At 55.5% G+C, this 26,984-nt stretch overlaps 2 protein-coding genes across 16 annotated transcripts in view; one reads left to right on the top strand and one right to left on the bottom strand.

Annotated features, from left to right (window-relative positions):
* Positions 1 to 13,208, bottom strand: part of PTDSS2 (phosphatidylserine synthase 2) — a 40,442-nt gene extending 27,234 nt beyond the window's left edge. The window contains exons 1-2 of one of the 3 annotated variants that reach the window (XM_053562655.1): positions 12,612 to 13,208; positions 1,914 to 2,015 (exon numbers count right to left, since the gene is read on the bottom strand). Coding sequence is in view for 2 of the 3 variants with exons in the window: in XM_053562653.1 (XP_053418628.1) it covers positions 1,914 to 2,015; positions 9,838 to 10,007 (272 nt within the window). In the remaining variant the exon portion in view is untranslated. Of the gene's footprint in view, positions 1 to 1,913; positions 2,016 to 9,837; positions 10,158 to 12,611 lie in introns of those variants that run through there. The other 2 variants (XM_053562653.1, XM_053562654.1) reach the window with 2 other exon arrangements.
* The window catches only part of ANO9 (anoctamin 9), a 34,146-nt gene continuing 16,250 nt past the window's right edge, over positions 9,089 to 26,984 (top strand). The window contains exons 1-12 of one of the 13 annotated variants that reach the window (XM_053562642.1): positions 9,089 to 9,630; positions 11,957 to 12,234; positions 22,870 to 22,944; positions 23,029 to 23,154; positions 23,280 to 23,425; positions 24,425 to 24,471; positions 24,558 to 24,616; positions 24,697 to 24,767; positions 24,915 to 25,049; positions 25,179 to 25,275; positions 25,444 to 25,504; positions 25,657 to 25,739. In XM_053562642.1, coding sequence (XP_053418617.1) covers positions 12,076 to 12,234; positions 22,870 to 22,944; positions 23,029 to 23,154; positions 23,280 to 23,425; positions 24,425 to 24,471; positions 24,558 to 24,616; positions 24,697 to 24,767; positions 24,915 to 25,049; positions 25,179 to 25,275; positions 25,444 to 25,504; positions 25,657 to 25,739 — 1,059 coding nt within the window. In that variant the 5' untranslated portion in view covers positions 9,089 to 9,630; positions 11,957 to 12,075. Of the gene's footprint in view, positions 9,631 to 10,388; positions 10,723 to 11,348; positions 12,235 to 16,712; positions 16,840 to 22,869; positions 22,945 to 23,028; positions 23,155 to 23,279; positions 23,426 to 24,424; positions 24,472 to 24,557; positions 24,617 to 24,696; positions 24,768 to 24,914; positions 25,050 to 25,178; positions 25,276 to 25,443; positions 25,505 to 25,656; positions 25,740 to 26,984 lie in introns of those variants that run through there. The other 12 variants (XM_053562640.1, XM_053562648.1, XM_053562649.1 and 9 more) reach the window with 12 other exon arrangements.

Below are 26,984 nucleotides of genomic sequence, written 5' to 3'. Positions count from 1 at the left end.
ACCTGTGCTGTCCAGCTGAGGACAGAGTGTGAGCCCCTCAGGGGAGTGGTCTGCAGAGCCCTGGGCCCTGGTATTCCCAACAGCAATTCCTAATCAGAAGTGCCCAGCTGTACCCAAGGGGACAAGCTTATTACAAGGTGGCTCTAACATATCCCACGCAGCCAGGAACCACCACTGCTGATGGTGAGCCACCTGCACTGTGACAGTGCAGCCAGGAGCCCCCCACCAGTGCTGATAAGCTGCCTGGCACTGTGATGGTGGCCCCACCAGGCCTGGCCACCTGGCACTGTGATGATGGCCCCACCAGTGGTGGCCGCCTGGCACTGTGATGATGGCCCCACCAGGCCTGGCCACCTGGCACTGTGATGGTGGCCTCACCAGTGCTGATGATAAGCCGTCTGGCACCGTGACAGTGGACACATTAGGCCTGGCTGACAACTGTGAAGAGGATAATGGTGTTCACACCATACCCACCTATAATCTAATCATCATATACTAACAAAAAGCCAAGTGCTGACCCAGAGATGTCACAACAGGGAGTGGGTCACAATAGGGAAGTTATACAAGGCCCGGGTACCGCCACTGACAGGCTCCCGGAGCTCCCTCCACCTCCAACTACTCCAGGCTGGACCCCAACCCCTCTGGCTTTCCCCAGCTGTGCTACCAGAGCAGGTGGGGCCCAGGGCCTGGCAGCGGCAACAACTTGCCGGGCAGAAAGCAGCCCTGACCGACACATAGGTGCCTGGACTGGGAGAACAACAGGTGAGTCAGTCAGGCAAGGACTCAAGATAAGCAACAAGCTCTACTCCCAGCTTCTCTTCCACACACTAACCTCAGAATCCACAGAACTCAGGCAGAGGACCAATACAGTGACTGGTCTTGCCTTCGGAGACAACCACCTCTGGACTGCAGAAGTGTGGTCCACAGGCTACCCACCAGACAACCCCTTACCAGACAGCCATCCGGCAGCTACAAGTGCTTCACTTATTTTTAGAATATAAATCTATTTTTTATTAGAGAGGGAAGAGAGTTAGGGGAGATGAGAAAAAGAGAAAGGAGTTGATGGGGGGAGAGAAGAGGAGCAGAGAGTGCATTAAATTTTTCTTTTTGTTTGTTTTTTAAAATTATTTTTTATTAAATCATAACTTTGTACATTGACGCATTTATGGGGTTTGCTTTAAATTTTTTAAAAGTTGTTAGAATTAACACCAGCATTGGGTGGGCACAATGGCTCACGCCTATAATCCCAGCACTTTGGGAGGCTGAGGTCAGAAGTTCAACACCGGCTTGAATAACACAGCAGCATCCTATTTTTATAAAAAATTAAAACAAAAAAATTAGCAGTGGTGGCACACACTAGCAGTCCCATCAACTCGAAGGCTGAGGCAGAAAGACTGCCTGAGCCCAGGGGTGTGAGGCTGCCATGAGCCATGATGACACTACTTCACTCCAGCCTGGGACACAGTGCAAGACCACATCTCTAAAGAACAAAAAGCAAAAAACACAACACCCCAGCGTATAGGAACCATGCTAGCTAACTGGGTGACCTGTCACTGCCCCATGTAACCCCAACACCTCGAGAGCCCAAACACCAGGCTCTAGCCCTGGAGGCTGTGAGGTTCCTCCTGTCCCCCAGCACACCTATGCAGCGGGGTATAGCACAAGTTGCAGAGTGCACAGGAGGTGACACAGGCTCCAGGGGCCCAGTGACAGGTAGGACTTGGGCTGACCAATCCATGGGCAAGAAAGGCCACATAGCACCAGAGGGGAGGCCTAGGAAAGGGGTGTGTCAGGCCCAGGGGAGGTGTGCCAGAGAGAGCCTCCGAGCCCTGACCAGCCTGGCACAGCACAGACACCACAGCCCCTTGTCAGGGGCCAGTGCACCCGGTGTGGGGGAGAGCAGCTGCAGTTACCTCTTGGTGTTGTAGGCTGTGTCCTGAGGTGTTTCTTCCAGCAGTGTCACGTAGCCAAGCGCACAGGTGAGGATGAAGAGCACAGTCAAGGTGTGGGCTCGCCTGAAATCCAAAACACACAGTCATCACGTTGAAGTCAGACAGTCTGTCAAATACACACGTTACCTGTTGGGCACTTCTGTGCCCAAGTGAGAGCTAAACTGCTCTTTCTACTTCCCAGAAGGCAAGCTGCCCTGCAGGCAGCTTCAGGACGATTCTGCCTGCTCTCAGGGAGCTGGGGTGCTCAGAGGCCACAGTTTACAGTGCTGCTGGCGTCCAGAGCAGGTGTTTGTCATCAGGGCCACCAAACACCAGTAAACATGGCATCTTCCACTCTACAAGATGCACTGAGATGGCCAGGCTTTGGGTCTGGGAAACCACCACATCTGAGACTCACAAGATGACAGTTCGAGGAACAACAGCAGAGAGCACACTGCCCTGAGCATGAAGGGAGTAGCCCTACCGGGGCTACTTACTCCCTGGAGCCTGGCGGCAGGGGTGGGCTCAAGTCTGACTCTAGCTGGGCCTTTAGAGGGCCTTCAGAGCCCCAGGTGGGAGGAAAGGGCTCTCAGCAGGGGGCAACTGCAGCTTGTCCCACCCCAGTGCCAACGAAGATGCCTCACTTGGCAATAACCCACAGCAGTCAGGCACCAGAACCGCAGGCCACAGACCTGACCCCCACATCTGAGGCCTCCATCCCTGACACCCCCATTCCCGGCACCTGAGACCCTTCTGCTTGTTAACTGCCTACAAATAGCCAGAGACCCAGCTCTGACATCCAGACAAGTGGTGTGAGCTTGGAGAAGCCAGTTAATCTCTTTGCACCTTGGTCTCCTCTCTAGATGGGGGCACTTGTGGCCTCCAAGAGCATCGTGGATTTGAGTGTGCAACACAGCTGGCAGCCTGGGGCTCACCTCCAGGAGACACAGATTGTCACGAACTCCATTGCACTCCAAAGACATGAAAAGGACAACCACACACTAGGAGTGAACACTCACAACGCACGCATCTAGACATATGAAAAACTTTTAAACTCAAAGAAGATACACAAGCTAATGAAAAAAGTCAAAAAACTGAACAAGACACTTCACAAAGAAAGTACACAAATGGCCAATAAGCATTGAAAGAGATGTAGGGCCTCACTGGTCACTGTGAGAGCAAATGAAAACCACACCGAGACACCGGCACACATCCACTGGACGCCAAAATCACAGCAGGGGCTACAGCACATCTGGGGGACAGAGCACCAGAATGCACATCCCTTGAAGGCCACTTTGAAGACCAGTCTGGCAATTTCTTAAAAAGTTAAACATACCTGGCCTGGCCAGGTGGCTCACACCTGTAATCCTAACACTCTGGGAGGCCAAGGTGAGTAGATTGCCTGAGCTCAGGAGTTTGAGACCAGTCTGAGCAAGAGCGAAATCCCATCTCCAAAGATAGCTGGGCATTGAGTGCGCCTGTAGTCCCAACCACTTGGGAGGCTGAGGCAAGAGACTGTGTGAGGTTACTGTGAGCTAAGATGCCACGGCACTGTACCAAGGGTGACAAAGTGAGACTGGCTCAAAAACAACAAAAAAATACACCTACCATCCAAACTGGCCATTTACTGAAAAATATTTACTCAAGATAAATAAAAACACAAGTCCATGCAAAGACCTGCATGTGAACATTTATTTATAATAACCTAAAAAACCTACAATTGGAAAGAGACCAAAAACCTCAGCGGATGACAAAACCATGGTCCACCCATACCACAGGATGAACTGCTCACTGCCGCACGGAGGCTAAGGTGCAGGGCCTGCACAAGTGGGAGGGCCTCCAGGGGCTAGCACCTGCCCCCACGTCTTGGGCCTGATTGCTCTTCACATCCACCCGTCCACATTAACCCTAGCATCAGCTGACAAGCTGCTACAAGGAATTCCACTGGGACTTCGGAACTGAACCGAGGCCAAGGAATTGTCAAATGCACTCACTGAACTCTTAAACTTCAACTTGATAAGTTAAAGAAGGGAGAGATATACCCCAATACACCTTATAGCTTCTCTCTCACGTCTTCTTTACTTCTAATATTTTAAATGTTGATATCCAGGGACACATGGCAGCAGAGTGATTTTGGAATGCACCCAATTCTAAACATCCTGAGGTGCTATGGAAGGACCCTCTGACTGGTATTTGGCAAGGGCCTGACCCTGTCCTAACATGGGGGAGAGAACATGTCTGTGTTTTTCTTAGAGCAGCTGACAGCCCTCGTTCGCTCCCTGAATGGTTGATCAGACATGGGCCCCGAAGACCTTTCTATGCCACCAATGAGGAAGCTGAGATTGGCACTCCAAGTGATCTACCACTGAGCCAAGACATCCAGAAGACGAAGCCCCCCAACATGGGGACAACTGAAGAAGCTGACCCATGGAAGAATGGATCTTGTGCAACGTTGTGGCAAGCCAGTCATCCGGAAAAGCTTTTCACAGCTGTGATAGCCACTGTTTCTTGTTTTTCTTCTGCAGAGTTGGAGTCAAGCAACTCCTCCAATTAAAATCATTTGTTCATAAATTGGCACTATTTGGCCCTAAGAAATAAAAAGGGAGGAGGTGTGGAGTGCGGACTGTGAGATGGCAGACCCCTCACAGCCCAGGAGGTGCATTCAGGGAAGGGCCCCCAACTGCTTCTCCTCCCTTCCTAAAACAGCAAAGGTCCTTTCTCCTTGCTCCTTCTGCCACAGTCATGTAGCTTCTGAATATGTACTATCTTTTGCTGAAAAGCACACAGCCTTCTCTCCCTAAAGTTAATCTTTACCTCATGTACTAAGATTCATGTCATTAAGAATATTGCTTATCGGCTCGGTGCCCATAGCACAGTGGTTATGGTGCCAGCCACATGCACCCAAGTCTGGTGGTTTGAACCCAGCCCAGGTCAGCTGAACAACAATGACAACTGCAACAAAAAATAGCCAGGCATTGTGGCCTGTAGTCCCAGCTACTTGGGAGGCTGAGACAAGAGAATTGCTTAAGCCCAAGAGTTTGAGGTTGCTGTGAGCTGTGACCTCACGGCACTCTACCCAGAGCGGGGGGCAGGGGAGGGATAGATTGCTTATGATAAAACTCCTGTTCCTTATCCAGTTTAGTTCCCCTCAATCTTGAAAGATGAAAATATTCCCACTCGCTTTCCTTGCTGATTTGCAACTTTGTTAACATAAGCAACCTTGTTTAGGTACTATATATAAACAAAGCTGTTCACACAGTTCCATGCAGGCTCCTGTCATCAGCTGCCTCAGACCTACCAAGCCCATCTCATCTCTTTGTCTTTCATGTAATTGACGTTTCTTCTGTAATTTATTTTCTCGATTTCCCACCATTCCCACCCTCTAATTTGTTTACTCTTCTCTCTGGTCTGCAAAAGATCGGGACTCAAAAGAGCTGGACCTGAAGGGCTGCAGAGCTCCAGGTAGGACACCCCACCCCATGCTGGACACACCACCCAGAGCCCAGAAGAGGACAGGGCAGGAGGTGCAAGCACTCTCTGGGCCCCACTCAGTCCCCAGCAGTTCTGAGAAGCAGCAGGGAACCTCTCAAAAGCCCAGATGTTCTGGAGACAGCAGTGCTGGGAGCTGGGAAGAGCCTCATCATGACAGGCCAATCACGAGGGACAGGGTCAACAGGCTCCAACGTTCACGCTGACAGTAAGTGGTATGCATGGGAGCCTGTCACCGAGGAGGTCAACAGGCCCTTGGTGGAACCCAGCATAGAACAAACAGCCATCCCATGAAGGGCCCTTGCTCTGGGGCAGTAGAGTCTGTGGGAAAACAGACAGGAAGGTGCCTCAGCCTAGGGAGGGGCAGCAATGACCTGGATAACAGCCAACCGGATCAGGTGCAGAGGGGCTCAGCAGCTAAGTCAGCATGAGAACACAGCAGATCTCATGTTCTGCAGGTAACCAGCAGGACAAAGAGGGGACACCTTGTTTCCATGGGGGCCAAGGGCAGAAACAAGGAGGCCTTGCGGACACCCAAAATGCCACCATGCCACACACAGACCAATGAGAGGAAGCTGCCGGGCCTAACCCAGCACTGCTCCCGGGAGTACTGTCATTCAGGTGCCACCAAGCACCTGCCCCCACCCTGGCCATGGGGAAGCAGAATTAGAAATAAGAGGACCCAGCTGTGTCCTGTCCAAGGCAGGTAGAGGGCTAAGGACCCAGAGCAAGGCACCAGGCATAGCAGTGACCTGGCAAGACCAAGTTCAGAACCTCTGAGACCAAATACTCTACTGGGAAGTAAGAGCTGCCTTACTCAGTCACAGCCCATCTTACACCAGCATGATGTGGACATGTGCACAGCAGTGGCAGGTGCACTCAGACAGCACAAAAATCCTCCAAAGGCAGACGTCCTTGTCCCTCGCAGGACACCAGACCTGTGTAGCATGGCCCCTTCCTCCACCTCCCTGGGCCTGGGCAGACCCTGGGGAAGGCTTGGGTCCTGTGGCCAGGTCCAGGACTAGAGCTGCAGTAAACCCCAGGACTTAGTCACTCAACAAGGATGAGGGCATGAGGACAGTGGGCTTCCTGCCACCACAAGTGGAAGACATCTGGTTGCCAATCCCTCTCCAGAGATGGCCAAGCTAAGGCTGAGTGGGCAGGAGCCAGGCAAGTCCAGATCAGCTAGAGAAAAACACACATGCATCACTGAGGAAGGACCAAGGGGAGGCCAAGACCAGAGGGCCTATCCACGGCCTACGAGAGGCCCTGGGGCTATGATACTGGCCTGCTACCAGCATGACCAAAAGGACCCTCATACATCCTGACCTGGGCAAACCTACAATGACTGAGGATGCATCTCAGAAACCTGAGTTAAAGAAGTACTCTACAACAGGCTGAGTCACTAAGAAGACTCAGGAGAGGCACAGCATCATGAGGAATAAGCCCTGGAGAATCCTCAGACAACCAGCTCCCTACTCAGGAGGCAGTAAGTCTGGGAACCTGATGGCAGTCAGGATTAGGGTTAGGTTTAGAGTTAGGCACCTCTGCAGGGTAGACTTTCAGGTCTCCCAATTTTTAGACACTTGCTGATGCGTCTTCACACAGTGCTTCTGAGTCTGTGTCCCCAAACATTTTCCCCTGGATGTTCCCCATAACCAGCAAAAGAGGCAATGTCCTTACTACTCTGAGAGGGCAGCTGTCAGGCTCTGAGGCTGGCAGACTCTGAACACCAACAACTTGCCCTGCTGCAAAAAAGCAATCACAAAGAAACAAAATCTACACACATGATCTGAGAACCCAACCATCTTCGATGACAGCCCTGAGCCAGATGCAGTGGCTCACACCTGTAATCCCAGCACTCTGGGAGGCCAAGTGGGTGGACTGCTTGACCTCCAGAGCTTCAGACCAGCCTGAGCAAGAACTTGACCCCAGCTCTACTAAAAATAAATAAATAAATAAGAAAAACTTCTCTCTCTCCCCCTCTTTCCCCGTCCCCACTCTTTCCTCCCCCCCCTTCTTTTCTCTCCTCCTTGGTGCTGCTCTGCAGCATCCCTCCCTCACCAATAAAAACCTTTCGTATAAAAAAAAAAAAAAAAAAACTAGCCAGGTGTTGTGGCAGGTACCTGTAGTCCCACCTACTTGGGAGGCTAAGGCTTGAGCCCAGGAGTTCGGAAAAAAAAAAAATTGAAAACCCTAAAAACAAGGTTTTACATCATACAAAATTTCCTTTTGGTAATTTTGGAACTAAAGTCATTTCCACAAATATAAACTTTTTATGTTAATCTTTAATGTATGTCAGCTTTTTGAAAATTATTAAAATTCTCTAAAACACAAAATAAGAGTTTTAAAATCCTAACACAGCAAGTCAGTAGGGGAGACACACGTGGCCAGGGCAAGGCCCCACAGGTCAGCAGGCATGTACCTGTTTACCGGCCATGAGGAAACTCAAAGCTCCTTTCCCAGCACAGGTAAGGGAAGTGCAGTGAGGGCCTGGTCATGTTCCTCTGCACTACGGGTTGTGGGGAACCAGACCCACCCACCCAGAGAGTGCCTGAAACTGGCCAGCCCAGTCTCATCCCCTCAGCCTCCTGACAGGTAGGCTGCCCTACTGACAGGCATGTGTCCCAAACACCCCTGTGCGCAGGAACCTGGGGCCCAGATCTTGGCTTCTAAAGAAGCCAGCACTGGGGTGGCGCCTGTGGCTCAGTGAGTAGGTCGCCAACCCCATATACCGAGGGTGGTGGGTTCGAACCCAGTCCCAGCCAAATTGCAACAACCAAAAAATAGCCAGGTGTTGTGGAGGGCACCTGTAGTCCTAGTCACTCAGGAGGTTGAGGCAAAAGAATCACATAAGCCCAAGAGCTGGAGGATGCTGTGAGCTGTGGTGCCACAGCACTCTACCAAGGGTGACAAAGTGAGACTCCGTCTCTAAAAAAAAAAAATAAGTCAGCACTGATGCCTATCTTCCTTTGAGCAGCATGGGGTGAGCTGGGAGGGCTCCTGACAGTTCTGTCACACTCAGCGCCCTTCAACCAGCACACACTGAGCTTCTGAAGTTCTAACAGTACCAGAACCTAAGCTTCTTATGTAGTGTTCTCTATTGTATCTTCTAAACCGGCAACTAAAATGTGTCAGATGACTGCGTAAGGAACAAGGAAAGTCAGTCCAGCCACCTCACTTCAGGACCTCAGGGACTCCACTGGACACTGATGGTGTGGTGAGAGAACAATGCCCTCCCTCCTATCTGAAGGGTGTAGGACAAGACACCTGCAGACAGCAGGCCCCAGGGGTTTAGCAGTCTGGTGGCACAAGGTCTGGAGCTGTGCATCCAGTGATGCAGGGTACCTACCCTCTCCCTCTCAGTGTGTACACAACTACCAGAGTGCCATCACCTCCCCAGAGGGGGGCTCAGCGGCCCCCTCCCCTGCAGCAGCTGCCTATGCCCCCAGGCAAGACTCTGGCATAGGGTCCGACACTGAGCTGTCTGCAGAGCATCAGGTGCCACTACAGCTTGCAAGCCAATGGTGTGAGCCAGGGTAGGTCAGGGCCCCTCTGGGGTCTCCCCTTGTGTGATGAAGCCTTCCCTGGAGAAGCCGGCTCTCCCCTGGCAGGCTCTCCTTGCCCACCCCAAATTGCTGTTTGCTGACCACAGAGCTTGGAATCTGCATGCACGTAGCTTCTGCCTGCAGTTGGCTCTGCTGTCTGTCTCCCACTGTCCACCTGGGCCCTGGGCCCAGCATGGGACTGCAAGGCTGTGGGTCAGGAGGCAAACTGAGCACCGCTGGAAAGAAAAGCTCGCCCTTCTTCTCAAGAAGCTTTCTGGAGTCTGGGCTTTATTCCTCTCACAAATGAGGAAACCAAGGTCCAGCCCAAGGTCAGCCTTGAGAGGAGGTGCCAGGCTGGTGACACAGCCTCCAAGGGGCTCTGAGGGGCCCCCAGCCCAAGGCAGAGTTGGGTACCCGGCTGAGCGGCAGCAGGGAGTTAGTGCTGGCCCAGTGAGGGGCCACTCAAGTGAGAAGCAGAGCTTTTCTTCAGCAAACACAAAATTCCGAAGCACAGTGCCACACTCATGCTAGTGGACGTGACCGTCACGCGAGGGGCAAGGAAAAAATAATCAAGACGGTTTCATGCATCTTGAAACAGCCGGAGAGGAAACACGATGGAGGGGCAGGCGGGCTTCAGACGGAGGCCAGAGAGCATTTCCGAGGTGCCTGGAGCCAGACCCTTCAAAGAGGGGGGTGGCGGGAGGGCGGGCAGGAGGCGATGCCGCCCCCACCCCACCGCGGCCTGCGGATGTGAATGTCCGCCACGCCCCCCGCAGCCCGGCGCAGCCCGGCGCCGTCCCTGGCCCCGAGCCCGGGCGAGCTCCGCAGGAGACCCAGGCCAGGCGCGACCGGGCGCCGCAGACCCTCACCAGAAAAAGGTGTTGGTGCCGTCGTCGTAGACCTCGGACTCGGTGCTGCGGCGGCCAGCGGCCGGCCCCTCCGCCCGGCCATCGAGCGATTCTTCCAGCGAGGCCTTGCCCGCCGGCACCGGGGACCCCGACCGCGGACCCTCGGCGGCCCTGCGCTCGCTCCTCCGCATGGCGCTTAGGCCCGAGCCGCTCTGCCTGGCGCCTTGACCCCACGCACACCCAGGTCACCCGCGCGAGGAGCGCCGGGAAGGGGTCGTGCGCTCGCCCGGCGGGGTCTCAGGAGGACAGCGCTGCGGCTGGCAAGGAACGGGTGGTCGGTGTGTTGTGGGCCTTGTAGTCCGCGCGGGGCACGCTGGGCCTCGTAGTTCCTGCGTAGCGTATTTTTGCAGTGCTTGCTGGGAAGGACGCCCTCAGTTGCTAGGTAGCGGGGTCCGCCCCGCGGCAGTGGGAACCCGGAGCCAGACAGGCCGCGAGGACCGGCCGCGTCTCACGTCCGGCGCCCCCGTGCTGGTTGGGTAGCTCTTTCCCGGGGGCGCGTGGAATTGGGCAGCCAGATGGTGAGAACATGGCAGGCTTGGCTGACAACCCGCTGGTACAGACCGGGCCTCCGGAGCCGCCAGCCTGAACCGTGTGCCCAGACCCAGCCGATCCCCGCCCCGCCCCTCGGCAGCACAGCTGTGCGAGCCGCACACGTGCCGGGGAGCTCAGGAGGGCTGGGGCGCGCTGACCCTGTGGCGAGCGGCCCGGAGAGCGCTGCGCAGCGGAGGAGGCCGGCCGCAAAGGCCACGCGTCGTATGACCCACTTGTGAAACGTCCGGAGAATGAAAGTCCAAGGTCATAGCAATGAGATGAGCGGTGCCAAGGCTGAGAACTGCTAGCTAGAGGGTGAGAGGTTTGTTCCCGGGCTGCGGATGCTCTGAATGGGTGCAGCGTTGGCTGCGCAGACCCGTGAGTGCACAAAAACGAGCGAGTTGCATGGCACGTGCAGTGCAGCACAATAAGCTGACGCTCGTGTCTGCCCTGGAGGCTTACTGTGAGGGGACCTTGCATCTCAGCCCTTGCCTGCTCCGTGGAGCCTCCCAACCCACCAGGGACACGCAGGCAGGGCAGAGGCATTCTGGGGCTTCCCCAGGCCAGACTTCTGCCCTTTCCTTGCCCCGTGGTATTACCCTACCCCCAGGCCCTGGCTTTATCCACGTGAAGTCGCCTGGGTGGGGCAGCCAGCCTCGCGGTGGCGGTCCTCCGAGCATGCGAGTAAGGGTGCTAATGAGCAGGGCACGCCGGGGCTGGACCCTGGTCTCCATCTGAAGGCAATGGGGAGCTGCTGAGAGTCTCTGAGGCAAGAGAGTGCCATGATGAGGTTGGCGCCCCAGGGCACTGACCTGCACAGTTTAATATAGGTCTTGTAGTGCTGGAAGAAGTGATGCTGGACTCAGACCAGGTCCGCGGGCCGGCTCCCTGCGAGCCCTCCTACAGGGGCCCTCGGTGCTGTTGGGATCATTTCCTGGGTTTAGGTGTTTCTCCCAAACTGCTCAGAGATCCCCTCTCCCCTAGCACAGCGTGGCACTTCTGCGGGGCGGAGAGACGCGCCGGCCCCCCTGGCAAGGTTTGTGGCTTTAGGAGGCGCGGGGTGGCTCGGGACAGGTGGCGAGGTGTGGTCTGAAAGGGCTCCCCAAACCACCCCACCCCACCTTGCTGCCCCGCGACGGGGCTCCGGGGCGCAAAGCACACTTTAGCAGTCACTACCCAGACCTGACCACTTGCTGGCAAGAATTCCCAACGCTTTACAAATGTTAACTATTGGGGGCACCTGTGGCTCACTGGCCCCATATACCGAGGGTGGCCGGTTCAAACCCGGCCCCGGCCAAAGGGGGGGGGGGAAATAGAAAATAGCCGGGCGTTGTAGTCCCAGCTACTCGTGAGGCTGAGGCAAGAGAATTGCCTAGGCCCAAGAGCTGGAGGTTGCTGTGAGCTGTGATGTCAAGGCACACTACTGAGGGCGATAAAGTGAAAAAAAGAAAAAGAAAAAACAAACAAAAAAAGAAAACAAAACAAAATGCAAATGTTAACTATTGTGCTCTTCACACCACCTTTGGTTCTGTTTTTGTCTCTCACTTAGAGACGGAGAAATTGAGGCACAGAAGGGTTGGTGACCCTCTCCCGCGCGCCCCAGAACCTCTCTACCCTGAACCCGCGCACCTGCAGGGAGTTCACCTGCAGCTTTGCATCCCGGGCCGGATGTCTGCGTCTCACCTCCATCCTGCCCCTGCGTCACACCTTCTGCCGAAGTACCCACGTCTCCCCCTCCTCCTCAGGCACTCATGGACTGGTGAAGTCTGTCGTCAGGACGTGGGCGTCTCAGAAGGCGGGCGGTATGGCTCAGGGGCAGCATGGCAGGTAAGAGCAGGCTCCCTAGCATCTTGGAGGATGTGGTCCATTGCTGTCCAGGAAAACCATGCGCGGGACAAGCCTTCCTCAGCTGCGAGACGCTTGCCAGGAACCCCAGGCTCTGGAGGGAGGCAGGCAGAGACTTTAAAGGAAGTGGCCAATTCCAGTCTTACCCAAGGACAGAACTGGCCCAAGCTCACGTGGGCGTGGCCGGTAGAGCCAAGATTTCCTTAGGCCTGCAGGAGTCACACTCATGGTGGTAAATAGTGAAAATAGAGGCAGAAATGCTTTCTTAAAATGTTCTTGCAGGGAAGGGAGAGGAAAGCCTATGAATTGGTAAAGAAACAATGACTGCTATTCCCACTGGTGTTTGGCAGAAAACTCACCCCACCACCTGCTCCTGTGCAGGGTAGTTTTCTCAGGATTGGAGGGAGCTTGGCTGGCAAGACTGCTGCCTAAGACAGGAAACAGGAACTGTTGTTAATTTAAGGCCTAGAAAAGACAGGAGGCGGGTTCTCAGAGGCCCAACCCCAGCCAACCCTGGGTGCTGCCTCTGAGAAGTGCCACACCCAGGATGCAGGGGGCAGGGAGTGGGAGGCCCTGTCCTGAGGGGCAGAAAGCAGGTGTAGGCAGTGGGTGCAGCCGTTTTCTGCCTGCTGGGGAGCACCCAGGCACTTGTTAGCCCTGGTGGGCTTTGCCATCCGATGCTAATGGGGGGGCCTGCCTCCTGCTGCATTTGGCTTTCGGGGGAGAAGGGCTGCTGGGCAGGGTCTTCTGGAGTCTGAGGTGGGAGGAAAGAACAGCAGGGTCCAAAGGTCACAGGGGAAGGGTAGGCCTACGAACAAAGTTCTTTGCCAAGACAGAGAGGGCCAGCAGTTGTCACAGCTGAATCTGAGGAAATGAAGTTTATAACAATAGACTTTAGTGTAATAATAAAGTAAATGTGGGTAATAAAGTTTATAAAACTGATAGGTGTTTGTGGTAGAAAATTGGAAAGCTGGTGTGGCGCCTGTGGCTCAGTGAGTAGGGCGCCAGCCTCTTATGCCGAGGGTGGCGGGTTCAAACCCAGCCCCGGCCAAACTGCAACAACAACAAAAAATAGCCGGGCGTTGTGGCGGGCGCCTGTAGTCCCAGCTGCTCAGGAGGCTGAGGCAGGAGAATCGTGTAAGCCCAAGAGTTAGAGGTTGCTGTGAGCCGTGTGACACCACAGCACTCTACCCGAGGGCGGTACAGTGAGATTCTGTCTCTACAAAAAAAAAAAAGAAAAGAAAATTGGAAAGCTAACATGGGAAGAAAAGAATAATTCCCCCACCCTCAGCTCACATTGTTAAGCAAATATAAATATCAAATATCAACCTATTCTTCAGTATTTGAATGTATTTTCGGTAAGTCGAAATTTAAATTTTTATACATGTTTATAGTCTTTTTTCCCATTTAACGATATCACTTAAGCATTTTCCTGTGTTCTCATGAACTCTTTAAAAGCATAAATTTTATCAGCTGCTTAATCAGAATATGAATATGGCATGTTTGCTCATTTTTCTCATTGTTGAACATTAAGTCATTTATAGTTTTTGCTGCAAAGGACATATTCATACATATATTCATTATTTTGAATTTTCTTCCTTAGAACAGTTTACAAATTTAAACTAATGGGCCAAAGTATGAACAATTTAAAGGTGTTTAATATTTGTTGCTGAATTGCTTTCTGAAAGGGTGGTACCTGTTTTCTCTCCAAAGAGAGAGAGAAACTACCCTTTCTCTGCACCCCCATTGAGTGCCCTTCCCCTGTAGAGTGAAGCCCAAGTCCAGGCAGCCACCTCTGGGTGCTCTCTCCCCAGGCTGGAGAGGCTGCCTTTGGTCCACCTGCAGCAAGAGGTCTGGATACGGCTGAGGTTCCCTCACTGACACACATCCATGGAAGGTGGAATGAAAAAGGACAGTGCTTCAGCAGCAATAAAATAGGGAATGACAAAATTGAGACAAGCGCAGCCATGTAGACAGCTGAAGTGTTGGGAAAATCTATGACCTGCTAACAGATTGTTTTAAACACAATGCAAATGTCCACACAAAGTATCCTGGGCAGGTTGCATTGGGGGTTGGACGGAGACATCTGTGGGGGTCCAGGAGTGGCTGTGATGCAAATCTTTTTCTTTTTCTTTCTTTTTGAGACAGAGTCTCACTTTGTCACTCCCGGTAGAGTGCCATGGTGTTAAAGCTCACAGCAACCTCAAACTCTTGGGCTCAAGTGATTCTATTGCCTCAGTCTCCCTACTAGCTCGGACTACAGGTGCCACCCATAATACCTGGCTATTTTTAGAGATGGGGTCTCACTCTTGCTCCCGCTGGACTTGAACTCCTGAGTTCAGACAATCCATCCACCTCGGCCTCCCAGAGTGCTGGGGTTACAGGGTGAGCCCCCACACCTGGCCTGTGACACAGATAGATCTTGAGCAGGGGTTGCTCCAGGCTCCACTGCCCTCGCTCCTTCTGTTTCTGGCTTCCAATTTGGCAGACTGCGGGGCTCCCCATTGCCCTACTTTCTTCCTAGGAAAAGAGTACACCCTTCCCAGGCTTCCTTGCAGCAAGGTGTTTTGACTAACCATGTGAAGGGTGGGGTGCCCTCCCTCACCCCTTCTTCTTCCAGCAGGCTGGAATGTGGATGTGATGCCTGGAGCTTGAGTGGCTATCTGGGAACATTGTAGCAGGACCTTGTGTCTAAGGGCAGCAAGTTAAAGGGATTCTGGGTCTTTGATGACTATGAGTGGGCAATAGTAGTATGGGACTAGGTAACTCCACACTTCATTGATAGGAGAAAGTTAATAGTTGAAGCCAGCACCATGGAGAGTTTTCTGTCACCCAAATCATAATGCTTTCCACCTGGACTTGTTCCCACAAAGCTGCCAGTTCATCCCTTGCCTTCACCACCTCACTATTTAGTCCTGGTCCCTGCTGCTATCACACCGTGAGTCCCCCAAGAACTGTGGGTGGAGCCATGTTATCCCTTGGGGAAACCGGAGCAAACAGACCTTACCCTGGGCCTAAGTGGTAAGAGAATGCTGCTGGGCTGGGTGATGCTGCTCCCACCCAGTGGCACGATGAGTGCTCCCCACCCCCGTGACACTGCTGGTGCTCCCTACTCCCCATGATGCCAGGGGTGCACCCTACTCCCCATGATACCGGGGTGCTCCCTACTTGCTCCTTACTCCCCATGACACAGGGGTGCTCCCTACTCCCCCATGACACCGGGAGTGCTCCCTACTCCCCTGAGACACCAGGGATCCTTCCTATCCCTCATGACACTATAGGAGCTCCCTAATCCCCCATGAAACCAGGGGTGTTCCCTACTCCCCTGTGACACCAGGATGCTCCCTACTCCCCCATGACACTGGGAGTGTTCCCTACTCCCCCCATGACACCAGGAGTGCTCCCTATTCCCCGAGACACCAGGGATCCTCCCTATCCCTCATGACACTATAGGAGCTCCCTAATCCCCCATGAAACCAGGGGTGTTCCCTACTCTCCTGTGACACCAGGGTGCTCCCTACTCCCCCATGACATGGGGGAGCACCTGCCATTCAGCTGCTCTGCCTGGGGAGCTCCCTGTTGGGCACAGTCTGCTCTCTCCTGGGCTCAGTATCCTCAGAGTACTCTTACATGAGGGTCACTCTCAGGCCACCCCAGCGAGCCCATGTTTCCCTCCACCCTGACTGCCTAGAACTCCTTGGGACCTGGAGATGTGGGGGCCAGCGTCCATGCATCTCAGGCCAGCCATATACCCCCAAGATACCAAAGTTCCCCCAGCTGGGATCCACAGTAGGGACTCAAGAGTGGGATGAGTTTCTTTTTTGGAGGCATAGTCTCCCCCACTCCCACCCCCTTGTAGAGTGCTGTATTGTCGTAGCTCACAGCAACCTCAAACACTTAGGCTCAAGCAATCCTCTTGCCTCAGCCTCCCAAGTAGCTGGAACTACAGGCTCTCACCACAATGCCTGGCTATTTTTTAGTGACAGGGTCTCGCTCTTACTCAAGATGGTCTTGGACTCCTGAGCTGAGGCAATCCACCCGCCTCAGCCTCCCAGAGTGCTGGGATTGGGGGCCTGTCTCTCCTTAATCCCCTGCTCCATTTCCTCTCGGAGGGTATAAGCCCTGGATGAGGGTGAAGGGTTGGGTACTCGGAGAGAGTGTGGGGGCCACGCTGCGGGTCAGAGAAAGCCTCAGCTGGGGGTACTGGCCAGAGCCCACCCATTGAAGCCCCCTGCTCAACCTGCTCCCCCAAAGAGGATGTGGGTGGAGCCATTCACCCCATTTCACAGCAAAGCTACCTCCTCAGGGGCAGGTGATGGCCTGTGGGGGAACAACAGGGTACCCCCCTTGAGACTCCCTAACCCCACCCCACCATCACCACTCCTGTCAGAGGCCCCTGGGGTTGGGGCTTTCCTGCCTGGGTTGGCTCCTCCCCGGCTGCCCAGGCAGGGAGGCAGGAGGGACTACGGAGGAGGGGCGAGTCCCACACGGAAGTCAGGTAGATATGTAGCCTACTGGCGGCCCGTACTTGGTCACCACCCTCCAGCCCCTGGCAGTTTCCCAGACGCAGCAGCCGCAGGCATGCAGGTAAGGCAGAGCCCACAGGGTCCACAGCTGAACCCTCCCCCCACATCTACCCTTCATCCCCTGGCCCCGGCCACCTGCCAGCCTCATCTGAGAGCACCTCTGGGGGCTCCCTGTAGCCAGCCAGGGCTGTGAGGGTGGCTGGCCCTGGGACAGGGTAAGGAGGGCAGTTTTCCTCACACCCAACCTGGGTTCTGGGACCCCGGGTCTGGCTGGGCTCTTAGCAAGCCTGTGGAGCCTTGGTCCTCTCCCAGAGTCCTCAATGCAAGGTGAGAGGGCATGCCCACCTGAGGCCTTAGCTGCCGCAGAAGACCCAAGACACTGGCACTGGAGTGGGAGTGGCTGTGGGCTGGGAGGCGGGCAGACCTGGGGTTGGGAGGCAGGGGGTGGCCAGCTGAGGTCCTACCCCCACCGGGGGTGCTGGATGCTTATTTTAGGAACTGAACAGAGGCTTGTGGGGCTCAGGGCAGGGGGCAGGGAACACCTAGGAAGATGTCCTTTCTCCCCTCTACCAGTGAAGAGGGCAGATGGGGCTCAGGCCAGTGCCTGGATGGCCCAGAGAGGAGGTGGACAGAGTGGCACAGAGGGAGACCAACCTCTCTCTGACCTCCCAGGGCTTCCAGGGGTGGGCTAAGCAGGTGGCCCTCTCTCTTCACCCATGCCCAGGGCTCTTGGCTCTTCCAGATGCAGCTCTGGCACCCCAGCTCCCCTGTGCCAGCCCCAAGTTGGGGGTGGAGAAGAGGCTCAGTGTTGAGGGGGTGATTTGGGAGCTGGTTGGTCTGAGGTGAAAGCATCAGTTCTTCAGAAGGGCAGGACATTGGAAGGACTTGGTGGTCTGGGCAAACCCTTCCTCTGCTCTGATGCTTTCATGGTTCCCCACTTCTCCCTTGCTGAAGTCTGAGCCCCCCAGCTGCCTGAGCAGATCTCCCAATCTGGCTTGTGCCAACCTCCAGCCCCTCCTCCTGGCAGTTCCCTTCTTGCCCTTTATGTTTCTGCAAAGCCAGAGCACCAAGGACCGAGTTCCTTGGAGGATTAAGATTCAGTTATCGTAGTGCTAGGCACTGAGTCCTGTGGAGTTGTAGCTACTAAGTCCTTGGGGATGCAGAGTGCTAAGTCTCTGGGAGGTGCTAAGTGCCAAGTCACAAGGAGTAGCTACCAAGTCCTTGGAGGTGTTTAGTGCTGAGTTCCTAACAGGCACTGAGTATTGAGTCCCTGGAGCTATTGAGTGCTGAGTCCCTGGAGGTACTGAGTGCTGAGTCCTGGGCACCAATTGCACCCTTCCGCTCAGGCCCTTCCACACATGCTCTCTCTCCCAGGAATGCTGCTCCACTTTTTTGCCTTCTACCAACCATTTTCCCTACAAGGCCCAGATCCAGACCACCTCCCTGCCACCTCACTGTGCACTGCCTACAAGGGCTGCACTTGGAGCCGGCCACTTCATCAGTGCCTGGGGTGGATGGGTGGATGGACACATGAAAGGATGAGCTGACAGATGACAGATGATGGATAGCTAGGGGGAGGGTAAGACTAAGGTTTTGGGAGCTCAGGGAGCAGAGCCAGGTGGTGAGGAGGGTGGTCAGAAGGCATTCAGGCTGGGTAGCAGTGAGGAGCCCTGGCTCAGCTCCCAGATCCCCAGGGCAGGGTCAGTCTTACACAAGGGCCTCTTGGGGCTTGTACACTGTGGTAGGGGCAGGAGAGCACCCCTCAGTGCCTAAACCTAACCCTAAACCGCAGGGCCAGAGATCTTTATGCTCTAAGGACCAGGTAAGGCCTTGCAGGAGGTGGTGCATCACCTGTGTGGCCACGGACCCCTGCTCCAGAGCTGGGTGGGTCACATCTGCATAGCTGTTTCTCTGCCCACCCACAACCTGGAACTGGATAGGGAAGAAGACAGATAGGCAGGAGACAGGACCCCAGCTCTGAGCCCTTCTGCTTTCAGCCCTGGGGATAGGGTCTCCCAAAAGCTGCAGGATCTCCAGAAATTTCTTCATCTGAAGCCAGTGGGCTCGCCCAGGGTACCTTATCTATGCCCACAATGGGGGCTTCAGGTTTGTGGCCTGTTGGGGTGGGGGCAGGAAGGACAGGAGGGAGGGCAGTGGCCAGGGGTGTGGTATTATCCACCCTTTTCCTGCATGTGTACATCGCTGGGGTGATTGACACAGGGGTGAGGGTCACCCCATTCTACAGATAAGGTTTAATGATGTCAGAGCCAGGGCCTGGCCAGCTGTTGACACATAGCAAGACTGACCCTGCCCTGGGGATCTGGGAGCCTGGTGGGCCCACACATGGCTTCCTGGAGGAGAGGCCCCCAGACTGGGGACACAGCAGTCCTGGACATCTCACTTGGCTAAAGGGAAGACTTTAGGTGCGCCCTGAGCTGTGAGGACCCCATCATTTATTCAGAGTAGCTGGGGGTACTGTGGCTGTCAGGCCAGGAAATAGCTCTGCACACACTGGCCTGGATGGACAGATGGACAGTCTGAACCTGAGGCCAGGGGCTCATCCAAGGGGCTGGGCTGCCCAGCCCAGAGTTTAAGGGCAGCAGAGTCTCCAAGCTTGGTCTGTCTGGCTTGGGGGGTGGGGGGCGGCTGGGCTCAGGCCCTCTGACCTGCCTGCTTGAGTGGCTCTGGCCCAGACCAGGGGCAGCTGAGGGCAGCCAGGGACCCCTGCAGCCCCCAAGAGTGTGTAGCGTTGCCTGGGTCTCTCTGTCCAGCAGCCCATGTCAGTGCTGTGGAGGGTCTCTGCCAGATACCTTGGGTGTCATCACTGTCCACAGGTCCAGATCATACCCCAGCCCCCAGGGAAGATGGTTCTGAGAGGCTTAGGGTAACAGCACACACACTGAACTATGTCTTTGGTGGGGAGGGGGCTTTCTGTGCCCCATTTCTGGGGCTAATGGTGGCCTCCCACCTCCCACTTTGAGAGTTCCCATGGACAGTCCCCCTCAACAGGCTCCTCTGTCTGGATCATTCCAAAGTCCTGCCCAGCATGGGCCCCTTCCTGCCCCTTCCTGCCAAGTCCCCTGCCCCTGTCTGCTCTCAGCTTTGGCCCATGCTGATGTGAGGGGGTGTCTAGTTTCAGCTTCTGACAGAGGAGCTGAAGTACTGGACATAGGGGTGGAGAGGGCCCTCCTCCTGGGCCTGAGATCAGCACACAAGGAGCCATCCACTCACTGGTTCCTCCAACAGGGCACTGTCAACTCCGTCCCCATGTGACTGAGAGCCTGCCATTCCATGGCTGGGCAAGCTGCAGAACTGGGTGCTGGTGACACTAGTGTCCCATCTGCTGGAACCTTGACCTGAGACACAGGTGCCTCTTCCAGTCAGATGCAGTGCCCTGCCCCTCCCTACATACCTGTCTGTGGATGGCAGGTTTCTCTTCTGACCCAAGATGGGGGAGAAGTTTCAGGTGCTGCATGCCACACCTTAGCGCAGGTGTCTGTCTGTGGGCAGTTGGTGGCAGGTCAGGGAGTACTCAAGAGAGCATTGTCTGAGGAAGGGCAGACTGGGTTAGATGGAACAGCCCATGGATGTCAACCCCATCCCCATGTGACTGAGAACCTGCCATTCCTTGATTGGCTTTGATGCATTTTGATGAGTTCTGCCATGGAAGCAGAGGGGAGAGAGCAGGCAGACCAGACCCTGTCCTGGGACTAGCAGCTCCTGGGGCGTATGTGTGGGATCAGAATGAGCTGCAGACTTAGCCAACAAAATGAAAAGCAGACACCCAGTTAATGGAATTTCAGACCAACGACAATTCTCTTAGTGTAAGTATGTCCCATGCAATCATTGGCATATGCTTATGCTGAAAAGTATCTGTTGTTGATCTGAAATTCAGATATGGCTGCGTGGCCTATTTTATCTGGCAGCCCTCAAGGGCCAGCTGTCTAGAGCAGTCCAGTGAGACTTTCTGGAGGAGGCAGATCTAGAGTTGGGCAGGGATTGCAGTGGGAGGCCTGCAGGGGCAGAACCAACACCCCCCTCCTGTTCTTGTCTCCGGGATGGTGCGGTGGGGGCAGCAGCTTGACTTGGTTGCAGGGCTCAGGAGAGGGGCGGGGCAGGGGGCTTGAGTGGACATAACCCCTGTGTGCTGCAGTGTCCTTTCTGTCTGGGGTCCCTGTGCCTCACCAGGTGCTGCCAGCTGGAACATAAGCCAAGCTGGGGTCTCACTCACTGTGAGGAGCTTGGCACAACACACAGGATGCCCCATGCACCATTTATAAGGAAGGTCCTTGGTGTCTGGCCGGGCTCTTGACTCCAAAGCCAGTGCCCTCTTCCCACTACCCAAGAAGGCCTGAGGGCTCCTTCCTCACATCCCAATGACCCACTTTGACCCGCCTAGCTCTTGCCCCCAAGGGAAGGAGCTCTCAGTCAGTCAGTTTCGTCCTTCTGGTACCTTCTTTGTCCTTGAGGAGGGTCCTCGGCCCCCCTGGAGGTGACCACAGCTGCCACCACCCGGCTCCTCCTTCCTGAAGCAGTTTCCCCCCATCTGTGAGTCTTCTAAAATGTACATCTTTATTTTTTATAAAAAGTAGATTATGCTGCAAGTAAACATCTGGGGCTTATACTTTTTTTAAAAACGTGTTATGGCTTGGCATCCATAGTTCAGTGGTTAGGGCGCTAGTTGTGTACGCTAGCTGGTGGGTTCAAACCCAGCCCGGGGCCTGCTAAACAAGCAACAACAACAACAACAAAAATAGCCAGGCATTGTGGTGGGCGCCTGTAGTCCCAGCTACCAGGGAGGCTGAGGCAAGACAATCGCTTGAGCTCAAGAGTTGGAGGTTACTGTGAGCTGTGATGCCATGGCACTCTACCAAGGGTAACAAAGTGAGAGTCTGTCTCAAAAAACAAAACAAAAAAATTGTTATTTGAAATAGTTTCAGATTGGCAGAAGAGTTTTGAAGGTAACACAGGGCTCCTGTGCACCCTCACCAGCTTTGTTGAAGAAGAACATCTCTCGTCAGCTGGGCATCTGCCAAAGCGGCACGTCCAGCTGCAGGCATGTGTCCACTGTCCACCACACTCTTGTCCCTGGCTGGTCCAGGATCCCATGTGGCGTTTGGTTTTCCCGTCGCTCCCTATCCTTGGTGCTCTGCCATCTGAGAGTCTGGCCAGGCTCCTGTGGATGTCCTTTCCATTGTTTCCTCTTGGGAAGGCAGGAGGAAATGACTCAGGGAGGATATGTCCTGTCCCCTCATTGTCCCATAGGGTCTCTGACAGATGACATTGCAGGCGACCCTAACCCTCCTCAGTGAATGAGGGGTGTCTGCCAGGTGTGCAAAGGCACTGATCCTCCTTTCCCACACTGTCTTCATGAGTCACTAAGTCTAGGTCCAGCCCACGCTTAAGGAGGGACGAGCTGCCCAGTCATTGTCAGATGGTCAGGGAGACATTAGGAGGCCCTGGAAGCCATTCCCTCCTGACTCAGCCCCCGCCTGTCAGGGTATGCCCCACAGTTGCTCCTCCAATGCAAGCAGCTGTGGCCTTCATGGTGCCTGTCGGGACCCTCAGTGTCTCTTTGCACGTGCCCCACGGGGATATGAAATGGTGCACTATGCACACCTCTTGTGCCCATCTCCAAGGGTCATGGCCAGGCCGTGGGCACCAGCTTGGTTGTTCAGCTCTGAAGATGGTGTAGTGTCTCTCACAGCCACGTGCTGTGTGCAGGCTTCTGGCAGGCCACAGTGCACATCCAGGTCTCCTGCCTGTGTTCTCCTGACTCCTCACCCATGGGCCGCTCTTGGGGCTCTGTCTCCCCAGGGGTCTGTGGGAGCTCTCTGTAAAGCCCCACACAGACCTCTGCAGGCTGTTGGCTGCAGCCCTGGCCCTCTGGCCCCAGCCCTGCTGCCTACCATTTGGACCTGCCTTCCCTGGAGTGACCTCTTACTTGTTTTTGGCTGCCTGGAAGAGACAGGGAGAGGTGGCATGTCTTGACCGCTTGGGACCTAAGCACCTGGCCCAAAGGGTGGCCCATCCAGGGAGGGCCAGCTCACCCACCCTGTGTATCCCCATCTCTCTGTCCCCCAACCCTCAGGGTGAGGAAAACCTGCAGATCCTGGTGGGAACAGAAGAGGACAGCTTCCCACTGATGGAGATCCATGCTTGTGAGGTGGGTGTGGGGGGGGCCCCTCCAGGGTTAGTTGTGCCCTCCCTGCCTGCACCCAGCCCTCAGCTATGCACCTCCTTCCTGCAGACCGAAGCCTCTGAGCAATGGGACTACGTCCTCGTGGCTGACTGTCGCACCCAGAGAAACCCCACACAGGTGTACTGGCAGCAGCAGTTCCTGGACAAGCTCAAGGAAAAGGGCTTGCATTCCAAGGTGGGCAGGGACCCAGGGGAGGGGTGGGGATGCGCTTTGGCCTCATGCCCAGGTGCCAGGGACAGGCCAGTGGCTGTGCATGCAGAGGAAGGGGAAATAGGGGTACCATGTATCTCCTGCCCCAGGTGATAAAAGACCAGAAACAGGTGTTCTTTGGGATCCGAGCTGGCAACCACATCTTTGACCTGTACGGCACCCTCCTCATGGAGCCCGAGGGCCCTGGCTTCAATGTGGAGCCAGCCATGCCCATCCTCATCCCAGCCACTACCAGGTGAGATGCCTGGTAGTGGCCCCTACCAGAGCCACGACCAGGAGGCTCCTCACCCACCCACAGTCTGGGCCAAGGCTCTGGGTGTCCCCTAAGGCAGAACAACCAGCCCTTTGGGGTCTCAGGGTGGAGCCGCAGGGGCTCAGACCACTGGCTATGTGCTCACAGCACTGTGCCTCAGTTTCCATGACTGTTCTGACCTCTGGAGTATTCTGAAGGTCCAGTGTCAAGCTAACCTTGAAGGGTAGGCAGGATTTGGAGAAGCCCAGAGGGCCTCCCAGCATGCCTCCTGGATTCTGAGGCCATCAAAGACCCCTCCTCTCCAGGTCAAGTGCCCCTCCCTGGACATCTCTCTCTGGCCTCGCAGGGACAGACCCAAAGGCCCAGTGGGGGGAACCCCTCTGTTCCACCCTTGCCCACCTCGCAGCCCCTCCCCCACTGAGCCCACTCAGCCCCTTAGGCTCAGCAGGGGGGCAGCAGGGGCACCTCTGAACACTGCAGTCTGGGGGAGTGAGAGGTAGTCTGAGCAGTAGCAGGCATGGGGTGAGTTCCTGAGGGTGGCTGGGGCATCTGGGGGCTGTGGCTGTGTGGCTGTGGCCATGTGACTGCCCTGGGCTCCATCTCTGCATAGCCTCACCAGGGAGAAGGGGTTCATATACACAGAGCTCAGGTGTGCCATGGACATGTAGGGCTAGCAGGTAGGGGTGCAACTGGAGTGGGGTATGGCCTGGTGTCCAGGAGGGTTGTGCAGGTTGAGGGGACTCTGACAGAGCCCAACCTAGAGGCTGTGGGTCAGGCCAGACTGGCAGGACTTTAAAGAGGGTGGGCAGTGGACTTCCAGGCGAGTCCTACTTTCTAGACGCTGGACAGGGCTGGGGGACTGGGGGTTCTTCTAGGATAGGGAGTGTCCTGGGCCTGGCCAGGGCAGAGGGCAGGTCAGGACCTGGAGGGCCAGGCCACAGAGCTCACTCGGGCCCTCCTGACATGGCTCTTGGGTTCCAGAATCCGAATCCTGGACTTCGTCCTGAGGAAAACAGTGGTAGCTGGCGGTAAGGGCAGGGTTGGCAGCTGGCTGGGAGGAACCCTGACCCCTGCCTTCACTCCCTTCTGATTGGAGTCGCCCTGTGATCCCCAGTGACATTTGAGGATCTGGTGAAGGAGGGAGTGTTTGAGGCCAGGTTCCCCCTGCACAAGGTGAGTGGCCGGCCCAAGGTGAGTGGAGGCCTGTGGGCAGGGCCAGGGGCGGAGCGCTCACTGTCCATCCCCTGTGCCAGGGGGAGGCAGAGCTGGAGAAATGGGCCCGGTGGAGAAGCATGTTCCACAAGCAGCCCATCGACCAGATCAGGTACACTGCCCAACATGTCTGCGCCCCACACCTGCCCCAGTTAAGACGCTGATGCAGCCAGACACTCAGCCCCCACGTGTGGCTACGATGCTCCCGGGCCCTCACCCGGGGGGAAGGATGGCCCTGACGGGGCAGCTGTGCCCACAGGAACTACTTTGGTGAGAAGGTGGCGCTCTACTTCGCCTGGCTTGGCTGGTACACCTATATGCTGGTGCCCGCGGCCCTCGTGGGCATCGTTGTCTTTCTGAGCGGGTTCTCGCTCTTCGAGGCCAGCCAGATCAGGTGGGCGGGGCCAAGCTGGCCCGTGGGCGGAGCCGGGGTGGGTGGGGTTGGGCGGGCTGGGGGCGGCGGGAGGGGGAGGGGGTTCCCCTGCTCCTGCAAAGTAGACCACAGCCCAACCCCGCACCCCAGCAAGGAGATCTGTGAGGCCCATGACATCTTCATGTGTCCTCTCGGCGACCACGGCCGCAAGTTCCAGCGGCTTTCGGACACCTGCACCTTTGCCAAGGTTCATTACCCCTGGGGCCCACCCCAGATCTGGAAGGGTGGGCAGGTGTGACCACTGGAGATGAGCTGAGGCCCAGGACCCCAGAATTGGGCTCACTCTGCATGGGGACTGACAGCCCACCCAGGGCACCCATCCTTCTCTCCCCAGCTCACCCACCCCTCTTTCTAGCTCACCCATCTTTTTGACAATGACGGCACAGTTCTGTTTGCCATCTTCATGGCTCTATGGGGTGAGTGGTCACCTGGCGCCTCTATTGGGCAGGGTTGAGGCTTGAGTGCCAAGAACCCCCCAGAACCCCCAGTCTACTCCGGGCTCCTCCAGACCTCTTCAGTCTCCCCAGCACCCCAAGGACCACACCTGAATCCCTACCTGTTCATGCAGCCACAGTGTTCCTAGAGATCTGGAAGCGGCAGAGAGCCCGAGTGGTGCTGCACTGGGACTTGTACGGGTGGGACGAGGACCAGGTGAGGGGCAGCTACAGCCTTCTGAGCAAGGCTGTGTACTCCACTCCCCATGCAACCTGCCAGTATCCCACATCTGAGGCGTGTATGTCCATGACTGAGGCACATGTTCCACGTCTGAGATGTGTGTACCTGTGACTGAGGTGTGTGTGCCCATGACTGAGGTGTGTGTTCCATGACTGAGGTGTGTGTTCCACATCTGAAGTGTGTATATCTGTGACTGAGGTGTGTGTTCCACATCTGAAGTGTGTGTGCTGATGACTGAGGTGTGTGTGCCTTTGACTGAGGTGTGTGTCCCATGTCTGAGGTATGTGTGCCTGTGACTGAGGTGTGTGTTCCACATCTGAAATGTGTGTGCTGATGACTGAGGTGTGTGTGCCTTTGACTGAGGTGTGTGTCCCATGTCTGAGGTGTGTGTGCCTGTGACTGAGGTGTGTGTCCCATATCTGAGGTGTGTGTGCCATGGCTGAGGTGTGTGTCCCATGTCTGAGGTGTGTGTGCCATGGCTGAGGTGTGTGTGCCTGTGACTGTGTGTGTCCCATGTCTGAGGTGTGTGTGCCTGTGACTGAGGTGTGTGTCCCATATCTGAGGTGTGTGTGCCTGTGACTGAAGTCAGTGTTCCACGTCTGAAGTGTGTGTGCTGGTGACTGAGGTGTGTGTGCCTGTGACTGAGGCGTCTGTGCCTGTGACTGAGGTGTGTGTGCCTGTGACTGAGGTGTGTGTGCCATAACTTAGGTGTGTGTCCCATATCTGAGGTGTGTGTGCCATGGCTGAGGTGTGTGTCCCATGTCTGAGGTGTGTGTGCCATGGCTGAGGTGTGTGTCCCATGTTTGAGGTGTGTGTGCCTGTGACTGAGGTGTGTGTCCCATATCTGAGGTGTGTGTGCCTGTGACTGAAGTCAGTGTTCCACGTCTGAAGTGTGTGTGCCTGTGACTGAGGCGTCTGTGCCTGTGACTGAGGCGTCTGTGCCTGTGACTGAGGTGTGTGTGCCATAACTTAGGTGTGTGTCCCATATCTGAGGTGTGTGTGCCTGTGACTGAAGTCAGTGTTCCACGTCTGAAGTGTGTGTGCTGGTGACTGAGGCGTCTGTGCCTGTGACTGAGGTGTGTGTGCCATAACTTAGGTGTGTGTCCCATATCTGAGGTGTGTGTGCCTGTGACTGAGGTGTATGTGCCTGTCACTGAAGCATGTCCCTACATCTGAGGTATGACTGCATGTCTGAGGCATGTATACCCATGACCGAGGTGT

The sequence above is a fragment of the Nycticebus coucang genome, chromosome 14, assembly GCF_027406575.1.
Source record: "Nycticebus coucang isolate mNycCou1 chromosome 14, mNycCou1.pri, whole genome shotgun sequence".
Classification (NCBI taxonomy): Eukaryota; Metazoa; Chordata; class Mammalia; order Primates; family Lorisidae; genus Nycticebus; species Nycticebus coucang.
Note: the sequence above shows the minus strand (reverse complement) of the source record. Positions and strands in the feature narration are given on the sequence as shown.